General features: G+C 42.0%; 1 protein-coding gene across 2 annotated transcripts in view; it reads left to right on the top strand.

Moving 5' to 3' along the window:
* KIAA0100 (KIAA0100 ortholog) overlaps positions 1-12617 on the top strand; it is a 141191-nt gene extending 128574 nt beyond the window's left edge. For both annotated transcript variants that reach the window (XM_040338514.1, XM_040338513.1), the window contains exons 37-39: positions 3896-3997; positions 6201-6335; positions 9493-12617. In XM_040338514.1, coding sequence (XP_040194448.1) covers positions 3896-3997; positions 6201-6335; positions 9493-9669 — 414 coding nt within the window. In that variant the 3' untranslated portion in view covers positions 9670-12617. The remainder of the gene's footprint in view (positions 1-3895; positions 3998-6200; positions 6336-9492) is intronic.
* Positions 12618-21494: the final 8877 nt, after the last annotated feature.

Below are 21494 nucleotides of genomic sequence, written 5' to 3'. Positions count from 1 at the left end.
ATAAATAATATAAGTTGCTCACCTTTTCAGATGCTTACAGTATAAAACGGGTCTGGGGGCAGATTTAAGGGGTCAAAACGGATATATTGACCCCTCCAGGTTGGCCATATTGTCAAAATTCTAAATGGTGGCCACAAATTATATAAAATTTATATCTTGAAAGTTATATAACATGTTTTTTCTATTGTAGTCCGTGAAATATACTACCCAACTTTTTCCTGAAGAAACACCTCTTGTGAAATGCGTTGCCTGTTTTGGAACTTTTTGTTCTGTTTTCTCCAGTGTTTGGTATCTTTTTACTCGACACAAATGTATCTTTTATATTTTACGGAAAAAAGGCATTATATTGTGTGTATGCACTAAAATAAATTTTACAACATTTTTTTCTGAAAATGAGTTTTGATAAACAGTTGCCCAAATATTGTGCAGCACAAAATATTGCAACTACTATCTTTTTATTCTACAGGTCCTCTGTTTTCAGAAAATATATAATGCTTGGGGGAGGGGTTGGCATTGGTGTTGTTTAAGTAATGGTATAGCCAAAAATGCAGATTTTTACAAAAAAAAAATAAGATTGCTCTACAGTAGTGTTGAAGTGGTTAAAGTAGTCATGTATCAGGATTATCATTTGGGGTGGCCGTTTCGTGTCATAACTGGGATAATTCTGATCTTATAGTGGTTGATCATGAGCACTTATGGTGGTTGGCAGCACTTGTTATCACAAAGGGGAGTTTCTCCAACTTGGTGATAGATCTTCTGTAAATGAATGATAGTAGTACCTGTGCTCCACTGTAACTGTTGGGGAAATATTGCATCTGGTCCCTGTGCTTGCTTAATGACAGGTGAACATTTTCCTACCCCATAATTTTTAAAGTGGTAGTAAACTCCGGAATTTCATTTTTCCCTACAGGTAGGCTTATAATAAAGCTTACCTGCACTCTGAAGGAACGGCATTCCTGTGCTGTTTCTTTAGAGCTCTGTGCCATGTCTAACCCAGAAGAAAGACTCTAAGCCTTTCCAGCGGTGACAGCGTGCCACTGGAGGGCATAATTTCAAAGTAAGTATTTCATAATGTGGTAGTATACGATGCATATTTAGCACATACCCTTTTTTTTTTTTTTTTCAAAGTTTACTACCGCTTTATTAGAATTTCTGCCAGTCTGTGACCACCCTTAGATTTTGTAGACATTGGAGGTATTGGACTCTCCCATACGGAACATCTTGCCAAAAATCTACCAAAATCCACCAAAATCAACCTTGTTACCTGTTCATGGTGTACTGAGAGCCTAAATTCTTATCTATACATTATCTACATTCGTATCTGTATTGGTTCAGCCCAAAGAAATGCGTCTACTGTATTATAGGTTATGTTTACTGTGTTCAAAGAGGAGAAGAAATAGGTAAATACAGTCTGTGGTACTTCTGATATAACCCTTGCAACTATGTCACACTAAAGACTATACTCTATTAAATAAAAGTCTCACCTTTATGTATGGAAACATATATGGCCTTACACCTCACTTTTGTTGCTTTGCACTGTGAAGCTTCCCTACAACCACTTTGCATATATTTTTTATATAATAAATACACAGTGCCTTGTGAAAGTATTCGGCCCCCTTGAACTTTGCAAACTTTTGCCACATTTCAGGCTTCAAACATAAAGATATAAAACTGTAATTTTTTTTTTTAAGAATCAACAACAAGTGGGACACAATCATGAAGTGGAACGAAATTTATTGGATATTTCAAACTTAAAAAAAAAACTGAAAAATTGAGCGTGCAAAATTATTCAGCCCCTTTACTTTCAGTGCAGCAAACTCTCTCCAGAAGTACAGTGAGGATCTCTGAAAGATCCAATGTTGACCTAAATGACCAATGATGATAAATAGAATCCACCTGTGTGTAATCAAGTCTCCGTATAAATGCACCTGCACTGTGATAGTCTCAGAGGTCCGTTTAAAGCACAGAGAGCATCATGAAGAACAAGGAACACACCAAGCAGGTCCGAGATACTGTTGGAGAAGTTTAAAGCCGGATTTGGATACAAAAAGATTTCCCAAGCTTTAAACATCCCAAGGAGCACTGTGCAAGCGATAATATTGAAATGGAAGGAGTATCAGACCACTGCAAATCTACGAAGACCTGGCCGTCCCTCTAAACTTTCAGCTCATACAAGGAGAAGACTGATCAGAGATGCAGCCAAGAGGCCCATGATCACTCTGCATGAACTGCAGAGATCTACAGCTGAGGTGGGAGACTCTGTCCATAGGACAACAATCAGTTGTATACTGCACAAATCTGGCCTTTATGGAAGAGTGGCAAGAAGAAAGCCATTTCTTAAAGATATCCAGAAAAAGTGTCGTTTAAAGTTTGCCACAAGCCACCTGGGAGACACAAACATGTGGAAGAAGGTGCTCTGGTCAGATGAAACCAAAATCTAACTTTTTGGCAACAATGCAAATGTTATGTTTGGCGTAAAAGCAACACAGCTCATTGCCCTGAACACACCATCCCCACTGTGAAACATGGTGGTGGCAGCATCATGGTTTGGGCCTGCTTTTCTTCAGCAGGGACAGGGAAGATAGTTAAAAATGATGGGAAGATGGATGGAGCCAAATACAGGACCGTTCTGGAAGAAAACCTGATGGAGTCTGCAAAAGACCTGAGACTGGGACGGAGATTTGTCTTCCAACAAGACAATGATCCAAAACATAAAGCAAAATCTACAATGGAATGGTTCACAAATAAACATATCCAGGTGTTAGAATGGCCAAGTCAAAGTCCAGACCTGAATCCAATCGAGAATCTGTGGAAAGAACTGAAAACTACTGTTCACAAACGCTCTAAATCCAACCTCACTGAGCTCGAGCGGTTTTGCAAGGAGGAATGGGCAAAAATTTCAGTCTCTCGATGTGCAAAACTGATAGAAAACATACCCCAAGCGACTTACAGCTGTAATCACAGCAAAAGGTGGCGCTACAAAGTATTAACTTAAGGGGGCTGAATAATTTTGCACGCCCAATTTTTCAGTTTTTTATTTTTTTTAAAAGTTTGAAATATCCAATAAATTTTGTTCCACTTCATGATTGTGTCCCACTTCTTGATTCTTAAAAAAAAAAATCGTTTTATATCTTTATGTTTGAAGCCTGAAATGTGGCAAAAGGTCGCAATGTTCAAGGGGGCCGAATACTTTCGCAAGGCACTGTATATACTGTGATTCTGCACTTGTCAAATATGCTGCTGAAATCTCTCTCCGCTTAGTCTGGCTGCAATCATTTTAACTGTGGGCAGCTAAAGCTGCTGCCTGTTCACTTCTTGGATTTAAAAACACAAACCCCCAGCTCTGCAGCTCTCATTGGCCCTCTTATGACCCCCGCCCCCCTCCGTTCCTGGAAAACTCACAAGAGTGAGAGAGAGCTTTGCATGATGTCATAAGCCTAGGCTAATGACCAGACAAGATACAGGAAGTGGGTTGTATAAGGTATTTACTGGCAGAAAAAAAAATTGTTTTACTATCCAAAGTTAAAACAACAAGGGCAGAAGATTTAATAGATGAAATGTTGAAAAAATGACTGAAGGTCCACTTTAAGGTAAATTAGGTGCTTTACAACAGATCATTTTTGTCTGTACTTCTAGCAAACAGTAGCTGGCGTAACTACACCCTGTATCATACACATGAGGCTGTATATGATATACATCTCCTTGTGTGCCCAGCGTGGCGCGGTATGACGTTTTCCGACATTATCTGATGAGGATTTGTTGGTGCATTTCTCTGCAAAATCTTCACCTACATGACAGATAAATAGTAACGGTACTGCAGAAAATATGTAATAATGAATAATATGCTTAAATGAGACTGCTCCAAGCTGTAATGTGTGTCTTTCTCTTCTTTCAGCATCCTGTGGATGATCTGGACAAAATGAAAGAGCGAGCTGCCATGAACAATTCATTTATTTACATTAAAATCCCACAGGTGCCTCTCTGTGTCAGCTATAAGGTAGGTGCACCGAATGCTGAACTCATGATGATATTATTTGATAAACGGTTTCATTCAGAAGGAGGGAGAATATCCTAGTTACACTTGATTGGCAGTGGTTTGCAGAAGGAGATACGAGTTTTGAATTTTTAGCTATACCATTAAAATATGCCTTTTTTATGGCTAGAAATAATGGGGTAGATTCAGGTAGGGGCGCTCAATGATACGGCGGCGCAGCGTATCGTATTTACACTACGCCGCCGTAACTTACAGGAGCAAGTGCTGTATTCACAAAGCACTTGCTCCGTAAGTCGTGGCGGTGTAGCGTAAATGGGGCCGGCGTAAGCGCGCGTAATTCAAATGTGGAAGGGGGGCGTGTTTTATGCTAATGTGTGATGACCTGACGTGATTGATGTGTTTTACGAACGGCGCATGCGCCGTCCGGGTACATATCCCAGAGTGCTTTGCTCTCAAGTACAGCGCAACGACGTATTGGTTTCCACGTGAACGTAAATGACGTCCAGCCCTATTCGCGAACGACTTACGCAAACGACGTAAAAAATTCAAATTTCGAAGCAGGAACGATGTCCATACTTGACATTGGCTGCGCCTCCTAATAGCAGGAACAACCTTACGCCGAAAAAGCCTAACGTAAACGACGTAAATAAATTGCGCCGGGCGTACGTATGTTTGTGAATCGGCGTATCTAGGTAATTAGCATATTCTAAGCCGACAACAACGGAAGTGCCCCTATCGGCCAGCGGCAGAATGCACCCTAAGATACGACGGCGTAAGAGACTTATACCAGTCGTATCTTAGGCTAATGTCGGCATATCTAGCTTTCTGAATACAGAAAGTAGATATGCCGGCGCAGATTTGAATTTACGCGGCGTATCTATGGATACGCCGGCGTAAATTCTCTGTGAATCTACTCCAATATATTTTCTGACATTAGAAAAAAAGCTGCATTAAAAAGTGAAACAAAAAATTCTGCAATATTCAGAATATATTAAAGATATTTTCAACACATATTAGATTTTCACTGTTGGTAAAGTCCATTGGTTACTTTTTTCCTGACTTTTGAATGTTCAACTTACACCTGCACATCCAAATGCTACCCAGTATCTCTAGGTAGCTTTTTGCTGTGGTCCCTTTTAGAGGTGTACTAAATGTAAATTTTGGTGCCGAAAATTCAGGATGCACTTGGCCGGAGGCAGAAACCGAAATTGACGGTTTAAAAAAATAAAATAAAAAATGTTTTTATATGTAATTGTATTCGACTTTTTAATTCATATCATAAATTTAACCACTTAACCCCCGGACCATATTGCTGGTCAAAGACCAGAGCACTTTTTGCGATTTGGCACAGCGTCGCTTTAACTGACAATTGCGCGGTCGTGCCATGTGGCTCCCAAACAGAATTGGCGTCCTTTTTTCCCCACAAATAGAGCTTTCTTTTGGTGGTATTTGATCACCTCTCCCGGTTTAGTTTTTGCGCTATAAACAAAAATAGAGCGACAATTTTGAAAAAAATTATATTTTTTACTTTTTGCTATAATAAATATCCCCCAAAAATATTTAAAAAAAAAACATTTTTTTTCCTCTGTTTAGGCCGATACGTATTCTTCTACATATTTTTAGTTAAAAAAAAATTGCAATAAGCGTTTTATTGATTGGTTTGCGCAAAAGTTATAGCGTTTACAAAATAGGGGGTATTTTTATGGCATTATTAATATTTTTTTTTTTTTTACTAAAAAAGGCGGTATTTTATGGCATTATTAATATTTATTTTTTTTACTAAAAAAAGGCGTCGATCAGCGTTTTTTTTTTTTCGGTACTGCGACATTATGGCAGACACTTCGGACACTTTTGACACATTTTTGGAACCATTGGCATTTTTATAGCGATCAGTGCTATAAAAATGCATTGGATTACTAATAAAAATGCCACTGCCAGTGAAGGGGTTAACGCTAGGGGGCGGGAAGGGGTTAAGTATGTTCCCTGGGTGTGTTCTAACTGTAGGGGGGGTGGACTGACATGGGGAAATTACTGATCTTCTGTTCATACATTGTATGAACAGACAGTCGGGCATTTCTCTCCCTGACAGGACCGGGAGCTGTGTGTTTGGCTAGCCAGCAAGGCAAGATCAATGCATTTTTTTTTATTGCTCAGTCCTACAGTAACTAGAAAATAATGCAAATTATTTTATGTGACACACGTATAGGGTGAGAAGAACAGTGTGGACTGGGGAGACCTTACTTTGGTGTTGCCTTGTCTGGAATATCACAACAACACTTGGACGTGGCTGGATTTTGCCATGGCAGTGAAGAGGGACAGTCGTAAGGCTTTGGTTGCACAGGTAAGATTATCTCTGTTCAAGCTGTAAATAAATGTGTAAATCTGATCAGATTAGAACAAATGATGTCTTGCTTTCATTCATTGACAGGCACAGCACTTGACCATAGGGTTATAGCTCCACCTTCAGGAGTAATGCCCAGTACACATGATCAGAAAACTGTACGAAAAATACTGCTTTCAATAATCTGATCATTAGTACAGAGCTTTTGAGAGCCGATCAGGACAGTTAATCCGATTTATTATTTGATGGGACATGCACGAAAATATTTTTCGTACGATGCCAGATCTTTTATTTTTTTTTTTCAATGAGAAATAATAAATCTATGACATGGTATTCAAACTATATAACACAAAGACTTTAATGAAAGATTAAAGTCTTAAAATGATTGCAAGTTCTTTCAGCTGAAGACAAAGCAAATCCTGGAATACAGTTCAAGTAACACCGTGCTTTTCAGTGCAGTTCTCAAGCAAGATAAATATGCATTTCTGCCCATAGGGGCACTGCAGGGGAAAGGCTCTATATAATCTACCTCCTACAGTTGGGCAATTGGGATACAGTAGATCAGGAGTCCTCAACCTTTTTGGGCCAGAATCAGGAATCCCTGTCTAGGCATTACCCCTCCCAGCCAAGCTAAGCCTCCGTTTTTAGCTAGTGTCCTTAGGTGATGGCTGTTCCTCTCTGAAGATTTCTCATGTGAGCTTTGTTCCTATATATCCCCAACACTTATTAGGCAGAGGTGGGTCCTATCTTGATTGGTCAGAACCAAGCCAGCAGAACAAGAGGGACTGTGCCCCAACCCTGCATTCAAGAATGGAGCAGCACTGGATACTGCAGGCTTCTAACTTCATAGTACAGTGTGTTTGATGACCTTGCATGCCTTATGCACATGCGTGAGCCTACACAGCATAGGGATTCCTGGTTGCTCAGCTCAGAAAGTCAGCCTGCTCAGCAAAAGTCTGCCTCCAACCCTCCCTAGCAGCAGTTTCCACTTCCTTAATCAGATACAGAAAGTGTTGGGACATTGTCTACTGGTGGTGACTGCCACATAGGTGTTCTGGCTTAGACCAACTCCCCTCTCACCTGGTTGGCCCCTTCCCTTTGGGCTCACAGGCCATTTTTACCTCCTTTAGAAAGCAATGGCCTTGTGCAGGCAGAGAGGTGGGGAGGAAGAACGATGGGGTGCGCTCCCATATCCCTCATTTATGTATAATTATGCATAATTAATTCTGCAATGGTTTCCCAAATTTCCCTGCCCTATATCTGGTATTTCCACAGTTTCAGCAACAAAGTTCTCCACTTCCTTTGTGTCAAGGGAATCATTTTTCTGCTGCCATATCTGGGCTGCTTGATCAGTTCCCAGGGGTTCTAGCTGGTTTGAAGCACCCATATTACTGTGCAAACTCGCTGCTCTTCCATGCCTTACAGGGCATTCCCTGTATGGTATTCCTCTCTACCCTTTCACCCGGCTGGGTGGAAATTTTCCTTATCTTTCTAGTTTCTCTACCCTCGTGGAAAGATTCCGTCCTTCTATTCTCAAGCCCTTTCCCCCAAAGATGTAGGGGTTCATAGGGTCATCACCTGTTTTCACATTTCAAAACTGTTCTTTGTTTTTGGACAGGTGGCTGTTTGCGCCTCTGTTGATCCGTGTTTCAGCTACAAGGCACTTGACTGTCTGTTTGGGTCAGTTGACCCTTTTGCTCGTTTCTGTGGGCCTGTTGCTGCTGGTTTTTGGATGTTTTGTTGCCCACCCCTAATTTTATTGTTAGGGCTGTTTTATGGTCTAAGAATCAATTCCTGTGTCCTCTACTGTACAAAATAGGGAATTTACAGGTACATCACAATTCTTAATTTTTGTTAATTACATGTCCTCAATCTAATACCCAGCATCACTTTACCTTTTGAGCCCAGGTGGTTGTTGACCAGCCCAGGCCTGTGACTGGACAGTAAAACGTGAAGCAGTAATGAGCTCAGCGATCTTTTTGGCCCCTTATGCTGCTTATTTCTATCACTATAGGTCTGCTGTACACAGGGTATGAAATGAGGCTTATGGCATGTTATATTCAAGTACTTAACATAAAAAAATACATTTTAAAGGCGTATTGATTTCAGAGCTGCATTAACTTGTGTCTTTGGCTGTTATATCTGCCTAAAGTTTAGTTTTAAATACTGGTATTATGTTGTTCAATCAATCGGCCTTTAAGGACATGTTCACACCCTCACTGTGGTACAAGGCTCAATGCAATGCAGTGCCATTCATGCTGAAAGGAACCCCATTGCACCACACCTTACAGCAGGCCACTAACTTTACAGTACATGGCCAACAATGCTAAATACACCTGTTTGTTGCATTAGACAGCCTATTAAAATGAATGGGCTGCCTTAACATAATGTAAGTTAATGCGCATGGACTAATGCAGTGCAGTGGTGTGAATAGGCCCTGTTCATACCATCATGCTGTGGTACGGGACTTGGTGCACTGTCATTCATTTTGAATTGAATCCCAACACAAGAGCCAAGAGACATGTATTGCAGCACACCATGAAGCAGCCCACTAAGTTGCAGTGCGCTGACAAAAATGTTAAAAGAACCTATTCAGTGCATTAGATAGCCTGTTGAAATGAATTGTCTGCCTTAACTTAGCACATGTTAATGCACATGCTCTAATGCAGTGCAGTGGTGTGAATGGACCCTTATGGCCCGTACACACGATCCGAATATTGTACGACAGATCGTACGACTTTTTCCGCTTAATAGTCGCAAGTAGAAATTGAGTAGGTTATTAAAGTCACGAAAATTCTCATACCACAGAAAAAAAAAGAAGTGATGTCATGTGTTGTAATGTATTTGTATTGTTTTTTTCGGACGTCAACTATACTGACTAAATGAAAATCGTACGATCTGGCATCGTACAAGGAAAATGTTCATGCTTGTCTGATCGCATAATATCGGATGAACTGTCGTGAACGGCTCTCGAAAGTAGTGTATGCACGATCCGAAAATCGTACGATTCTTCCTCGAACGATCGTTTTCATCCGATATTCGGATCGTGTGTACGGGGGCCATTAGTGGATCATCTTAATCGGCTTCATTATAGAATATATTTGTCTATTTATATGTTAATGATGCCAGCTGTTACTGATTAACCTATACTGTGCAGGTCATTAAAGAGAAGCTACGACTGAAACCTGCTGCAGGTGCAGAAACCAAAGGCAAGACTGAAACAAAGACCGATATGAATCAACAGGAGGAGGACGAGAAGGCAAGACTTATCATTGGACTCAGTATGACTGATAAAAATACTGGAAAGAAGTCCATATTTGGCAGGAGGAAATAAACTGTGGACACGTATTAGATGGCCTTTTTGGCTGTATAGCTCAGAGGATTGCTTACTGGAAATCATGCCCTAAGCATTCGGTTCCAAGACAGAAATGTGGGCGAAGTATCTGAAAAGATGAGCAGAGTCTTACCGGTGTTGCGGATACCAGTTTTGCTTTATGGAATAGCTTGTAAAATCATTGTGGGGCATTATTTGTCCCTCTTATAGAAATGTAGTATTCCAAAAGACCTTGCTACATACAGTTAGGAGACCTAAATATCAAGTCCATATCAATTTGTCTTTTCTCCTCTCTGTAGGATCCAAATCAGCCCCTTAACTTGAAGTTTTGCCATGTCTGTCAATTGGCTCTGGAAATAGAGTAAATGATCATGCACGTTGTTCTCCTATCACTATCCTTCCTACTGGAAGTTACTAGAAGGATATTGTGATCCCACCTAAGTTCATTATTTTCACTAAGTGGATGCCATGCACTTAAAACTAGAATTGTAGAATTTAAAACTGCCCAATAATTTAGTTTCCTAGAATAATAATTGAGACATTTTTGTTCCTAGGCATTTAGAAAGCACTGGAGCGATATTTATGGTTCAGTCTATTTTTATCTTATATCCCAGCTGATACGGAAGACAGCCTCATGGTGTAGTTACTGTCACGGAGGATCAAAAAAGTGCAATTTACATTTTTAAGTATGGGTTGAAAGAGTTGAGTACATTCTGTGAATGTTGTATCGGAGGGTAGTAATCCTGAGACAACAGGTCACACAACCAGCAGTATGCCCTGTGATTGTGCCTGTATACATATTGAGGGCAAACATCTGACCAAGAGCAGCGCCTAACTGAGCACTTAATACGAACATCAACTGGCACAGTAGAAATTGCACTGTCTTTACAGCATATTCTGTACAGTAACCGACTTAAACACTGCATTTACCGTTCTTCTTGGTCAACCCTGTTTTTACTCTAGCAGTACACTGTAAAACGCCTACAAATATAGTAAGTAAAATTGGAGCAGACTGCAAGGCTAATTTAATATCAGTGTGGTGATGTAAACTGTTAGAAATAGGCTGTTATGTGTATAGCTGCCTCAGGATTTCTAACACCAGTGCACCTTATCAGATGCTGAGCACGGTGCAAGCTTTTCAATTCCAAGTCACTTACACTTAAAATTCTTGACAAGCCATAAATGAGATTTAAAACAAGCTTTAAAGTGGAAGTAAACCCGATTTCATGAAATTTGACCTAAGCACATATATCAGTAGTGTTTTATTATCTCTCTCCAAAGCCCTGAGTCCTGTGTGTTTCTGCTGTTTCGTTGCTCTGTTATCAGCATGATCACTTCTGACAAGTTCTCTGTCAACCAAGATAAAAACAGCCTGAAAATTGTGTTAAGGAAGTTTGCTATAAATAGATTAGCTCCTTCCTTCGCCTATGTGGAGGGGGGATGCCTGTCCTCCAATCGGCTGTATGCCAAATATCCACACAATGCTGAACAGGAAGACAAAATCTCTAACACAATATGCACTTTCTAAAGAATATATAAAGCGGAAGACAGCAGACATGCATGTAAAACTTGGGGAGATTTGTTTTATCTCTGTGTATCATCTGAGGCTGTTCTCTTCACTGGATGTAGTAGAGGGTTTACATCCACTTTAAGTAACTTTTGTAGCTTTAGGCACTATGGAGAAGTTCATCCTGAAAGATGAAAACAGAGACTGAAGTCAGGTTGCTGCCCTTTTCTAAAAAGCACCTGCTGTTTCTTTGCATTAGAGGGCTTTCAACTTGCCATGTTCCTGTTGCCAGAGGGAGCAACGATGGTTTAAAAAAAAGTGTCAGTATCTAAGATGAGCTGCGATTTCTGTGCCTCTCTTGTAAATTTTAGAGATTATTTCTCTACAGTGCCTGCAGCTACATGGGTCAGTCATGGTTTTTAGAGCTCCTTTACTGCTTTTTAGGAATACGGAAATATTTGCATGTCTAAAGCCTGGCTACATGTTCACTTTAAAAAAAATTAAAGGTTACATATCACCTACATGATTGAAGAGCCTCCCAGAATATCACGGAATGGGGAGCCCATTGCATCCATACATGGTGCAGAAAGATACGTAGTACAGTAGCCTATGGAAGCCTGTGGGTTACTGCTTATCACTGCTGCTAACACCATGTTACTATCTTTTAAGGTCTGTATGCAATATCCAATTAACTAGCTTCCCTATGATAATACATAATATAGTCCAGCAATAAGCACCAAGTAAATGCTACAGATATGATGCTATATAAATGACCTGACCCACTAGACATGCTTTTGATGTAAACACACTCCCTTCCTCCGATAGACGAATGGACCCTGATACATGAAGTATAAGCTCCCTGTTTAACCACTCACTAAGAGGTTGCTGCATGTTGCCTTCACTCTTTTTGCCTCACTATTAACACTGTTGCTGCCAGAAGGATCCGTTTCTGACCTCAATAGCTGCAAGCGTTTTATGTGACAAATGTCTAATGAACATTAAATGAAAATCGCTTCCTGATTAAATATTTATTTTTCCAGAGATTCATTTGTAATTCTGATATTTCTGATATCATTTTTCTTTTGCTGACTCTTTGGCTTTTTCCCATAGCCCTTGTGCCCTTATTCCTATTTTTTATTAACACAGATCATGGGACTGTATATTTCTGGGGTATCATGCCACCAGTGTGGTGGGCATGGACTTCACTTACCTTTGTAGTAATACATTCATGATTATGGCGTAAGAGCATTTCCAGAGGTGGTGTAACTTTTTATAAATGTATATATACATATTTATATGCATTGAGGTGGGGCTGGGTGCAGTTGTTGCTGCTACATAGGTGTATAAACTCCTGCTCTCATCTGCAGACATTTGCACTTTTTGGTACGGATTGCTCTCCACCAATGATGATTAAAAATCATATTGTTACTTTTAAACATAAGTGGTTGTTGTGTGTTTTATTGTGTGCCTTATTCTAGAAATGTCTAATATAAGTGCTAGAATAATATTTGAGTGTACCTGTTACACATACAGTGCCTTGAAAAAGTATTCATACCCCTTGAAATTTTCCACACTTTGGCATGTTACAACCAAAAACCTAAATGGATTTTATGTGATATACCAACACAAAGTGGCACATAATTGTGAAGTGGAAGGATAAATATAAATGTTTTTTAAACAGTTGTTAGAAAAAAAATTGAAAAGTGTGGTGTGCATTTGTATTCAGCCCCCTTGAATCAATACTTTGTAGAACCAGCTTTCACTTCAATTACAGCTGCAAGTCTTTTTGGGGACGTCTCTACCAGCTTTGCACATCTAGAGAGTGACATTTTTGCCCATTCTTCTTTGAAAAATAGCTCAAGCCCTGTCAGATTGGATGGAGAGCATGTATGGACAGCAATTTTCAAGTCTTGCACAGATTCTCAATTGGATTAAGGTCTGGACTTTGACTGGGCCATTCTAACACATGAATATGCTTTGATCTAAACCGCTGTGTGTGTGGGGGCAGTGCTGTGTGGGGGTGGGCAGTTCTGTGTGTGGGGGATGTGTGATAGGGCAATACTGTGGGGGGATATGTGAAGGGGGGTAATACTGTGTGGGGGGATATGTGAAGGGGGGGTAATACTGTGTGGGGGGATATGTGAAGGGGGGGGTAATACTGTGTGGGGGGATATGTGAGGGGGTAATACTGTGAAGGGGGTAATACTGTGTGGGGGGGATATGTGAAGGGGGTAATACTGTGTGGGGGATATGTGAAGGGGGTAATACTGTGTGGGGGGATATGTGAAGGGGGGTAATACTGTGTGGGGGGATATGTGAAGGGGGTAATACTGTGTGGGGGGATATGTGAAGGGGGTAATACTGTGTGGGGGATATGTGAAGGGGGGTAATACTGTGTGGGGGGATATGTGAAGGGGGTAATACTGTGTGGGGGGATATGTGAAGGGGTAATACTGTGTGGGGGGATATGTGAAGCGGGGTAATACTGTGTGGGGGGATATGTGAAGGGGGTAATACTGTGTGGGGGATATGTGAAGGGGGGCAATACTGTGTGGGGGGATATGTGAAGGAGGGCAATACTGTGTGGGGGGATATGTGAAGGAGGGCAATACTGTGTGGGGGATATGTGAAGGGCAATACTGTGTGGGGGATATGTGAAGGGGGGTAATACTGTGTGGGGGGATATGTGAAGGGGGGTAATACTGTGTGGGGGGATATGTGAAGGGGGGATATGTGAAGGGGGGCAATACTGTGTGGGGTGATATGTGAAGGGGGCAGGGCTGTGGTGGGGAAGATGTGAAGGGGACAAGCAGCTGCGCACAAAATGAGGTGCTGCACAGAAAACGTGTAGGGGTACCATTGACTCTTAAATGCAAGGTGCAATTTCCCGCACATGTAAATTGCATGGTACAAACGCATCATGCAGTTTCCATGCGGCTGCATTTTTAAAAAGATGCCAGCCATTCCATTGTAGCTCTGGCTGTATGTTTAGAGTCGTTGTGCTTTAAGACTCTAACAGGTTTTCTTCTAGGATTTGGCTCCATCCATCTTCCCATTAGCTCTGACCAGCTTCCATGTCCCTGCTGAAGAAAAGCATCCCCACAACATGATGCTGCCACCACCATGTTTCACGGTGTGGGTGGTTTGTTCACGGTGTGTTTTCCGCCACACAGTGATTTGCTTTTAGACCAAAAATTTTAATTTTGATCTAAAGAATTCTTCCACATGTTTGCTGTGTCCCCCACATGGCTTTTCACAAATTGCAAACTAGACTTCTTTTGTTTTTCTTCTTTCCATAAAGGCTAGATTTGTGGAGTGCACAACTAATCGTTGTCCTGTTGACAGATTATCCCACCTGAGCTGTGGATCTCTGCCGCTGCCCCAGAGTTACCATTAAGAATTGATCGCGGAGGGGAAGAGAGAGAGAGAGCAGCGCAAGGAACACAGCGATAACAGTTTATTTCAATTGCCCTGTTCCCCACTGCTCGCTGTCAGATACAGCCCCTCCTCCTGGTCCTGGGACTTTGATAGATAGATCACCCGTCCAATCCCGGTGATGGGTGATCTGTCAATCAAAGTTCCCCGGCCAGGGAGCAGGGCTGTATATGACGTTGAGCGTCAGGAACACGGCAATTAAACTGAAAGCTGTTATAGCTGTATTTCTCTGTGCTGCGCTCTGATCACCTCGGCGGCTCTCTTGTTCCTCTCCTCCACTGCACAGGTAGGCTGTATAGTGGACATAGGCTGAATGGTGGGCACAAGGTTGCATGGTAGACACAAGTCTGTATGGTAGACACAAGGCTGCATTGGAGGGCACGGATACAGTTGTTAATATTTTTATAACTTAATTCTGCATAAAACATTTAAAGCGGTTGTAAACCGCATAAACTTTTTTTTTTTTTTTTTAAACCTGCAAGGAAAAAGGCATAATCGGCTAGTATGCACCGCATACTAGCCGATTATGAAATACTTACCTCGGAACGAGGTGAACACCACTTACCTGGTCCACGCCGAGCAGGATGTCATCTTGCTCCGGCGTGTCTTCCGGGTATCGCCGCTCCAGCGCTGTGATTGGCTGGAGCGGCGATGACGTCACTCCCGCGCGTGCGAGATTTAAAATCGCCAGGGTCCGGCGGATGCCGGTCCTATCGCCGTGGATTTCCCCCTGCGCATGCGCCGCCCGCATTGCGAGGGGAATATCTCCTAAACCGTGCAGGTTTAGGAGATATTCTCCTTGCCTACGGGTAAGCCTTATTATAGGCTTACCTGTAGGTAAAAGTCAAAATAGTGGGTTTACAACCACTTTAAGTGTAATTTCATGAAATAATTTATGAGGGCATGTTTAGGGGTGGAATGTGGGGCAACTGGTGGTGAGTAACCCTTGAGGCCTGAGTAGCTCAGGACTTGAAATTTTCAGCCTTGCATATATAATAAATAAAGTGCCAAGTGCTCCAAATTAAAGTGCTTTGTGGTTCAGGATAAAGTGTTTCAAGTGCCACACTACCCTCTTGTGACCCCACTCACCAGAGTTAATGGACCCTCAGCCTTCCAGCCTGGGGTCAATAAAACTGTGATTTAAAAGATCAGGTGTATGTAAAATGGACTGTCAGAGAAACTTCCATACGGGTATTCACGTGGATGAACCAAGGTAGATAAATCATAATGGGAAAACCAAAAAAAGGCAACGGTGACGTACCGCTGGTACTAAATGTATTGCGCAATCAAATAAAGCCGCTCATGGGACAACTCTGTAAAACAGGCATCAGCGTTTGTTCTGGGTTGCCGATAGACGTTGTGCGTTCCATGGATGGCGGAAGTTGCGACACTGGTTTGTGAAATTGGAAATTTTGTTTCTCATGGTCTGAAAGTGCTTCAGGTGCCTTTTTGCAAACTCCAGGCGGACTGTCATGTGCTTTTTACTCCATCTGGCCACTCTATCATACAGGCCTAATTGGTGACATGCTGCAGAGATGGTTGTTCTTATGGAAAGTTCCCTCTCCACAGAGAAATGCTGGAGCTCTGTCAGAGTGGCCATCGGGTTCTTGGTCAACTTCTTCTCCGATCGCTTTGGCTGGGTGGCCCGCACTAGGAAGAGTCCTTGTGGTTCCAAACCTCTTCCATTTACAGATGATGTAAGCCACTGTGCCCATTGGGACCTTAAATGCTGCAGAAATTGTTCTGTACTTTTTCCCAGATCTGTGCCTCAATACAGTCCTGTCTCGAAGGTCTACAGACAATTCCTTGGACTTTCTGGTTTGTGCTCTGACATGCACTGTTAAAAGTGGGACCTTATATAGAAGGGTGTGTGCCTTTCCAAATCATGTTCAATCAACTGCATTTACCACAGGTGGTCTCCAAGTTGTAGAAACATTTAAAGGATGATCAGTGGCAGGATGCACCTGAGTTAAATTTTGGGTGTTATGGAAAAGGATGTATATACTTATGTACATGTGATTTTTTTTTTAAGTTTATTTTTAATCAATTTGCAAAGATTTCAAACAACCTTTTTTCACGTTATTTTTATGGGATATTGTTAGTAGAATTTAGAGGGAAATAATGAATTGAATTTATTTTGGAATAAGGCTGTAACATAACAAAATGTGGATAAAGTCAAGGGCTGTAAATACTTTCCGGATGCACTGTAGAAGTCTAAGGGTGTCAAATGTGCAGACACACAAAGGAAAGGAAAATTTCAGCCAGAGGCAAGCTCATTCAGGTAAGTAGGTGGGTGGGGAGGGAGGGGGGGTTTGTTTTAGGTTGGAGGATAGGCAAAGTAATCACTTTACTTTCTCTGAAAGCACAGTTATCCTTTTAATCTGAGCCATTTAAAGCTAAACTTAGGAGACAAAAAGATTTACCCATGCAGTGGGTCCTGTTCCTTACCTGCACTCTCATCTATTTTCTGATTCCCTGGAATATGGATGGTCCCTCGTCATCCCCCCTGTATAGTGCAGAACGACGCCAGAGGGATGCAACCAGTAAGGCAATGAAAAGCAGGTTTTGGAAACTGGTTGCAGGAAAAAAAAACGTGGCAAGTATGTAGGCAGACCCCCCAATCTACTCCATGTGGTGGAACCCTAAAGCTGGGGTCCTACTATTAAACAGGGCTATCCTTTTCACACCCAGTTGCCAAATGTGCATGAATTGTGGTTTAGGACCTTTACACTCCATCCCCATGACCAGAGTCCCTCAAATGCCAGGAGCACACTTCACAAAGGGTCCTGCAGTTTTAACATGGTTTAGATTAGGGCCCTGAAAGTCCAGCCGTACACCTGAGTCCCGTGAGATATAGGGGCCGGGACACCTGGTACGTGTTCTGTAAGAGGGGGCCTCTCTTACTGCCAGCTCCTAGGCTATTCAGATTTTCACTCAATACTACAGGTTAAACTCCCCTGGTATTTGTTTTGCTTTAAAAATTAGACTTTCTTGGTTTCAGCATTCATTACAAGTCTGCCATTATCTGATTGCCTACAGCAATCACAAACACTTTACATGTGAATACATTAATGTGCACACACACAGTCTTACCAGTTTTCAGAATACTTTCTTGGAAATAAATGTTAGTTGCATACACGTGGCACATCACAACAGGTACAATCCCAATGACATGGTGGTAGGCCACTTGATTGTATGTGGCCATGAGAATGGTAGGAAAAGTCCCACATGGGGATAAAATGCCTCATGTTAGGACTCATGTCCCTTGTCCTTTGTAAAAGGTATACAATACTGTTTCCATGCTTGCCCCAACAGGGGAAAAAAATGTATATTTGCATCCTGCCTCTCAAGTTCCATGCATTAAAGGCTTCCTGGATAGTTGGTTCGGCCACATACATTTCTCTATGCTGCTACATGATGATGATGTCTCTCTGCTCTCTTCCCACAGTTTTGACCGGTGTGAAAAAATGCTGTAAATGAATAACGCTTTCAAAAAAATAGAAGTGTTGATAGTTTATTTTTAATCAATTAACAAAATGGAAAGTAGATGAACAGAAAAGAAATCCAAGTCTGACCACCCATTGCCTTCAAAACAGCATAAATTCGTCTAGGTACATTTGCACACAGTTTTTAAGGGAACTCTGTAGGTAGGTTGTTCCAGACATCTTGGAAAACTAACCACTGATCATTTGTGGATGTAGGCTGCCTCAAATCCTTTTGTCTCTCCATGTGTTCCCAGACAGGGATTGGGCAGGTGATCTGTCTATCAAAGTCCCAGGACCAGGAGGAGGGGCTGTATCTGACAGCGAGCAGCAGGGAACACGGCAATTGAAATAAACTGTTATCGCTGTGTTCCTTGCGCTGCTCTCTCTCTCTCTCTTCCCCTTTGCGACCCCCATTCCACACAGGCTGCCGGCGGTGTTCGCCCCTCGCTCCCAGGCAGCCATAACTTGCCAGCCCCGCAAAATGCGAGCAGATTTCTGATATATGTATACATACATTTTGATAACATTATCACGGTCAATATTCTTTGAGCACATTATCAAGTTGATATTCAATATTCTGCTAGCGCTGGTAATTCATATATTCAGAATAGGGTGAAGAGCAGGGTGCCAGCAAGAACTGGGTTATAAAGGAAAAATTCTAGCCGTTGGTCAGCAAAATCCTTGAAAATAGGAACACCCTTTACTGGCCTAGTAGTTCCTATGTTAGTTTGGGGCACTGGCAAATCCACTGTGGGTATAGCCAAAATCCCTTCTCTGAACGGGAACAGATCCAGCAAGCACTTAGGGTGGGTCCATGCATTCCCAGACAGGCTTGATGAAGTTGAGATCAGGGTTCTGTAGGGGCCAAATCATCATTTCCAGGACAACTTGTTCTTTACACTGAAGATCATTCTTAACATTGAATGATTGTCTGGGCTTTTTGCTCTGTTGCAGAATAAATTTGGGACCAATCAGACACCACCCTGATGGTATGCCATGATGGATAAGTATCTGAAAGCATTGCTGGTCTTGAGTCCCTCTGCATAAACCTCCCAAAACGAATAAATATTGTGTCTTATAGTGTAAACTTCCCCTATTTTATAAATACCTCTTAAACAAAATCTTAATGTGCAAAATAAAGTGCAAGTTGCTCTATGGAACAGAGTGCAAAATTTTACATTTATAAAGTTCTCATAGAATATCCAAAATCAAAAATACATAATGACATGAAATATATGTGCAATAATCTGAAAGATCAAATATGTAAACATCAAAGGAAAAATAGTCCATGAAATGATCCAAAAGTGTCACAACTGTAAATCTCTGTGACTCCCTTGTTGAAAGTGATTCTGTGATTTAATGGTCGTGCCACCCAGTGTAATCCTCCACCAATCACACTAAATTAACTCACCAGAGTTAAAGCGGAGTTCCACCCAAAAGTGGAACTTCCGCTTAATCCACTCCTCGCCCACTTACATGCCACATTTGGCATGTAATTTTTTTTGGGGGGGGGGAGTGGGGGCTTCAGGAGGAGTGGGACTTTCTGTCCCACTTCCTCCTTCCGCCGAGGGGCTGCAAAGGCGAATAGTCTAATTGCCTTTTGGCAGCCCCTCCCTGTAGGCGATCGCCTGGTACACGTGACAGGTCCCAGGCGATCGCCTGTCGAATCGGATGGCGCAGCACCGCTCGTGCATGTGCAGTGGGTGCCCGGCCGTGAAGCCGAAAGCTGTCACGGCCGGGTGCCCACACTTAGAATGAAGACGCCGGCCGGAGAGGGGGGGAGAGGAGCGGAGCCCCAGCCGGCGCGTCGCTGGAACGTGGAGCAGGTGAGTGTATGTTTATTAAAAGCTAGCAGCTACACTTTTTGTAGCTGCTGACTTTTAATAAAAATAAAAAATGAGTGGAACACCTCTTTAATGGTAATATTATAAACCAGCAATTGCGCCTCTAAACAATCTCCTGATTTGATCCACAACAATGCTTCTCTGCAGGTTGTCCTTTTCGAGTATCTCATACAGGTCCCACATAGGTATAAAATGGAAGACTGAAGACTCACATAGTGTGATAACAGTAAAATAACACACTCACATTTTTCAAGTGTCTCGCCTGACACTAAGGAATCAGCGCTTAGTATTGTTGCCAATCGTCTCTGGCCGCTACTCGATGCTGCAAGCCGGCGAGTATGATCCTGGCTAGCATGGTGATGTCAGCTTCCTTGCCCTTCGCTACACGTTTCATTATACGTTTTCCCGGAGCGGAAGTGAAGCATTGTTGTGGATTAAATCTGGAGATTGTTCAGAGACGCAGTTACTGGTTAATAATATTACCAGCCATTAACTCTAGTGAGTTAATTTAGTGTGATTGGTGGAGGATAACACTGGATGGCACGTCCATTAAAGTACAGAATCACTTTCAACAAGGGAGTTACTGGGATTTACAGTTGTGACACTTTTAGACTTCTCTTTTGAATTTCACTGGTATAAGCGACCATTTTTACTGAATGAAACTGATTCATTTAGACCCCTTTCACATTGAGGAGTTTTTCAGGCGGTACAGCGCTACAAAAAAAAGCGATGCTATACCACCTGAAAAAACAGCCAGGCAAAGTCATAACAGGTACACAGCAGAGACACACTGAATATGTTGACCAGGCAAAGGCAGGGAAAGAATGAGCAAGGCAGTTTAAATAGAAAAAAGGGTCTGGCTATAGGCTGGACTAATGAGGCAGGTAATGGTAACCAGGTGAGTCACTGTGGAAACAATGAGTGGCTGGTAATTAACTGACAGCTGAGCAGCTTTCAGCACTGAGAAGAGAGTGGCAAGAAGCCAGCCCTGACACTCTATCTCTCTCATACAAAAACATAGAATATCCAGGCTCAAACTTACCGACCAATCAGCAACCAACCAAATTCACCTGTCTAACTGTGTGCGTTAAAAACAGAGGTTTAGTTGCACGCATTTGCAAATGTATGTGTAAGCTGCAGGCCCCGTCAAGGCGCTCTGTATACTGCAGTCCTAACTACAACATTGCATTTTAAATCTCCTAAGTAGGAGCACAGGACTGCTGATAGATAGATAAGAGGCAGGTGACTAGAGGTAGCCCAGCTCTCATTAAAGGGGCAGGCGCACACTCCGCACATGGAAACAAAGGCGCCAGTGTGCTGCCTGACCACAATGACATAAATACAACAAACAAAATTCAATGCCCCTACCTATGACTGGTCTATACAATAGAGGACTCTATCTCTCTCAACCTTCCTCTCTCTCTCACCCCCCTCTATCTATGTCTCCCCCACCCTTTCACCCTCCTCTCTATTTAATTTATTTGTTTAAGTATTTAATTTGTTTTAACAAAAATGTTTGCATTTTCATTGTATTTATTTGCATGAAAAGGCCCA

This window comes from Rana temporaria, chromosome 2 (assembly GCF_905171775.1).
Source record: "Rana temporaria chromosome 2, aRanTem1.1, whole genome shotgun sequence".
Classification (NCBI taxonomy): domain Eukaryota; kingdom Metazoa; phylum Chordata; class Amphibia; order Anura; family Ranidae; genus Rana; species Rana temporaria.
Note: the sequence above shows the minus strand (reverse complement) of the source record. Positions and strands in the feature narration are given on the sequence as shown.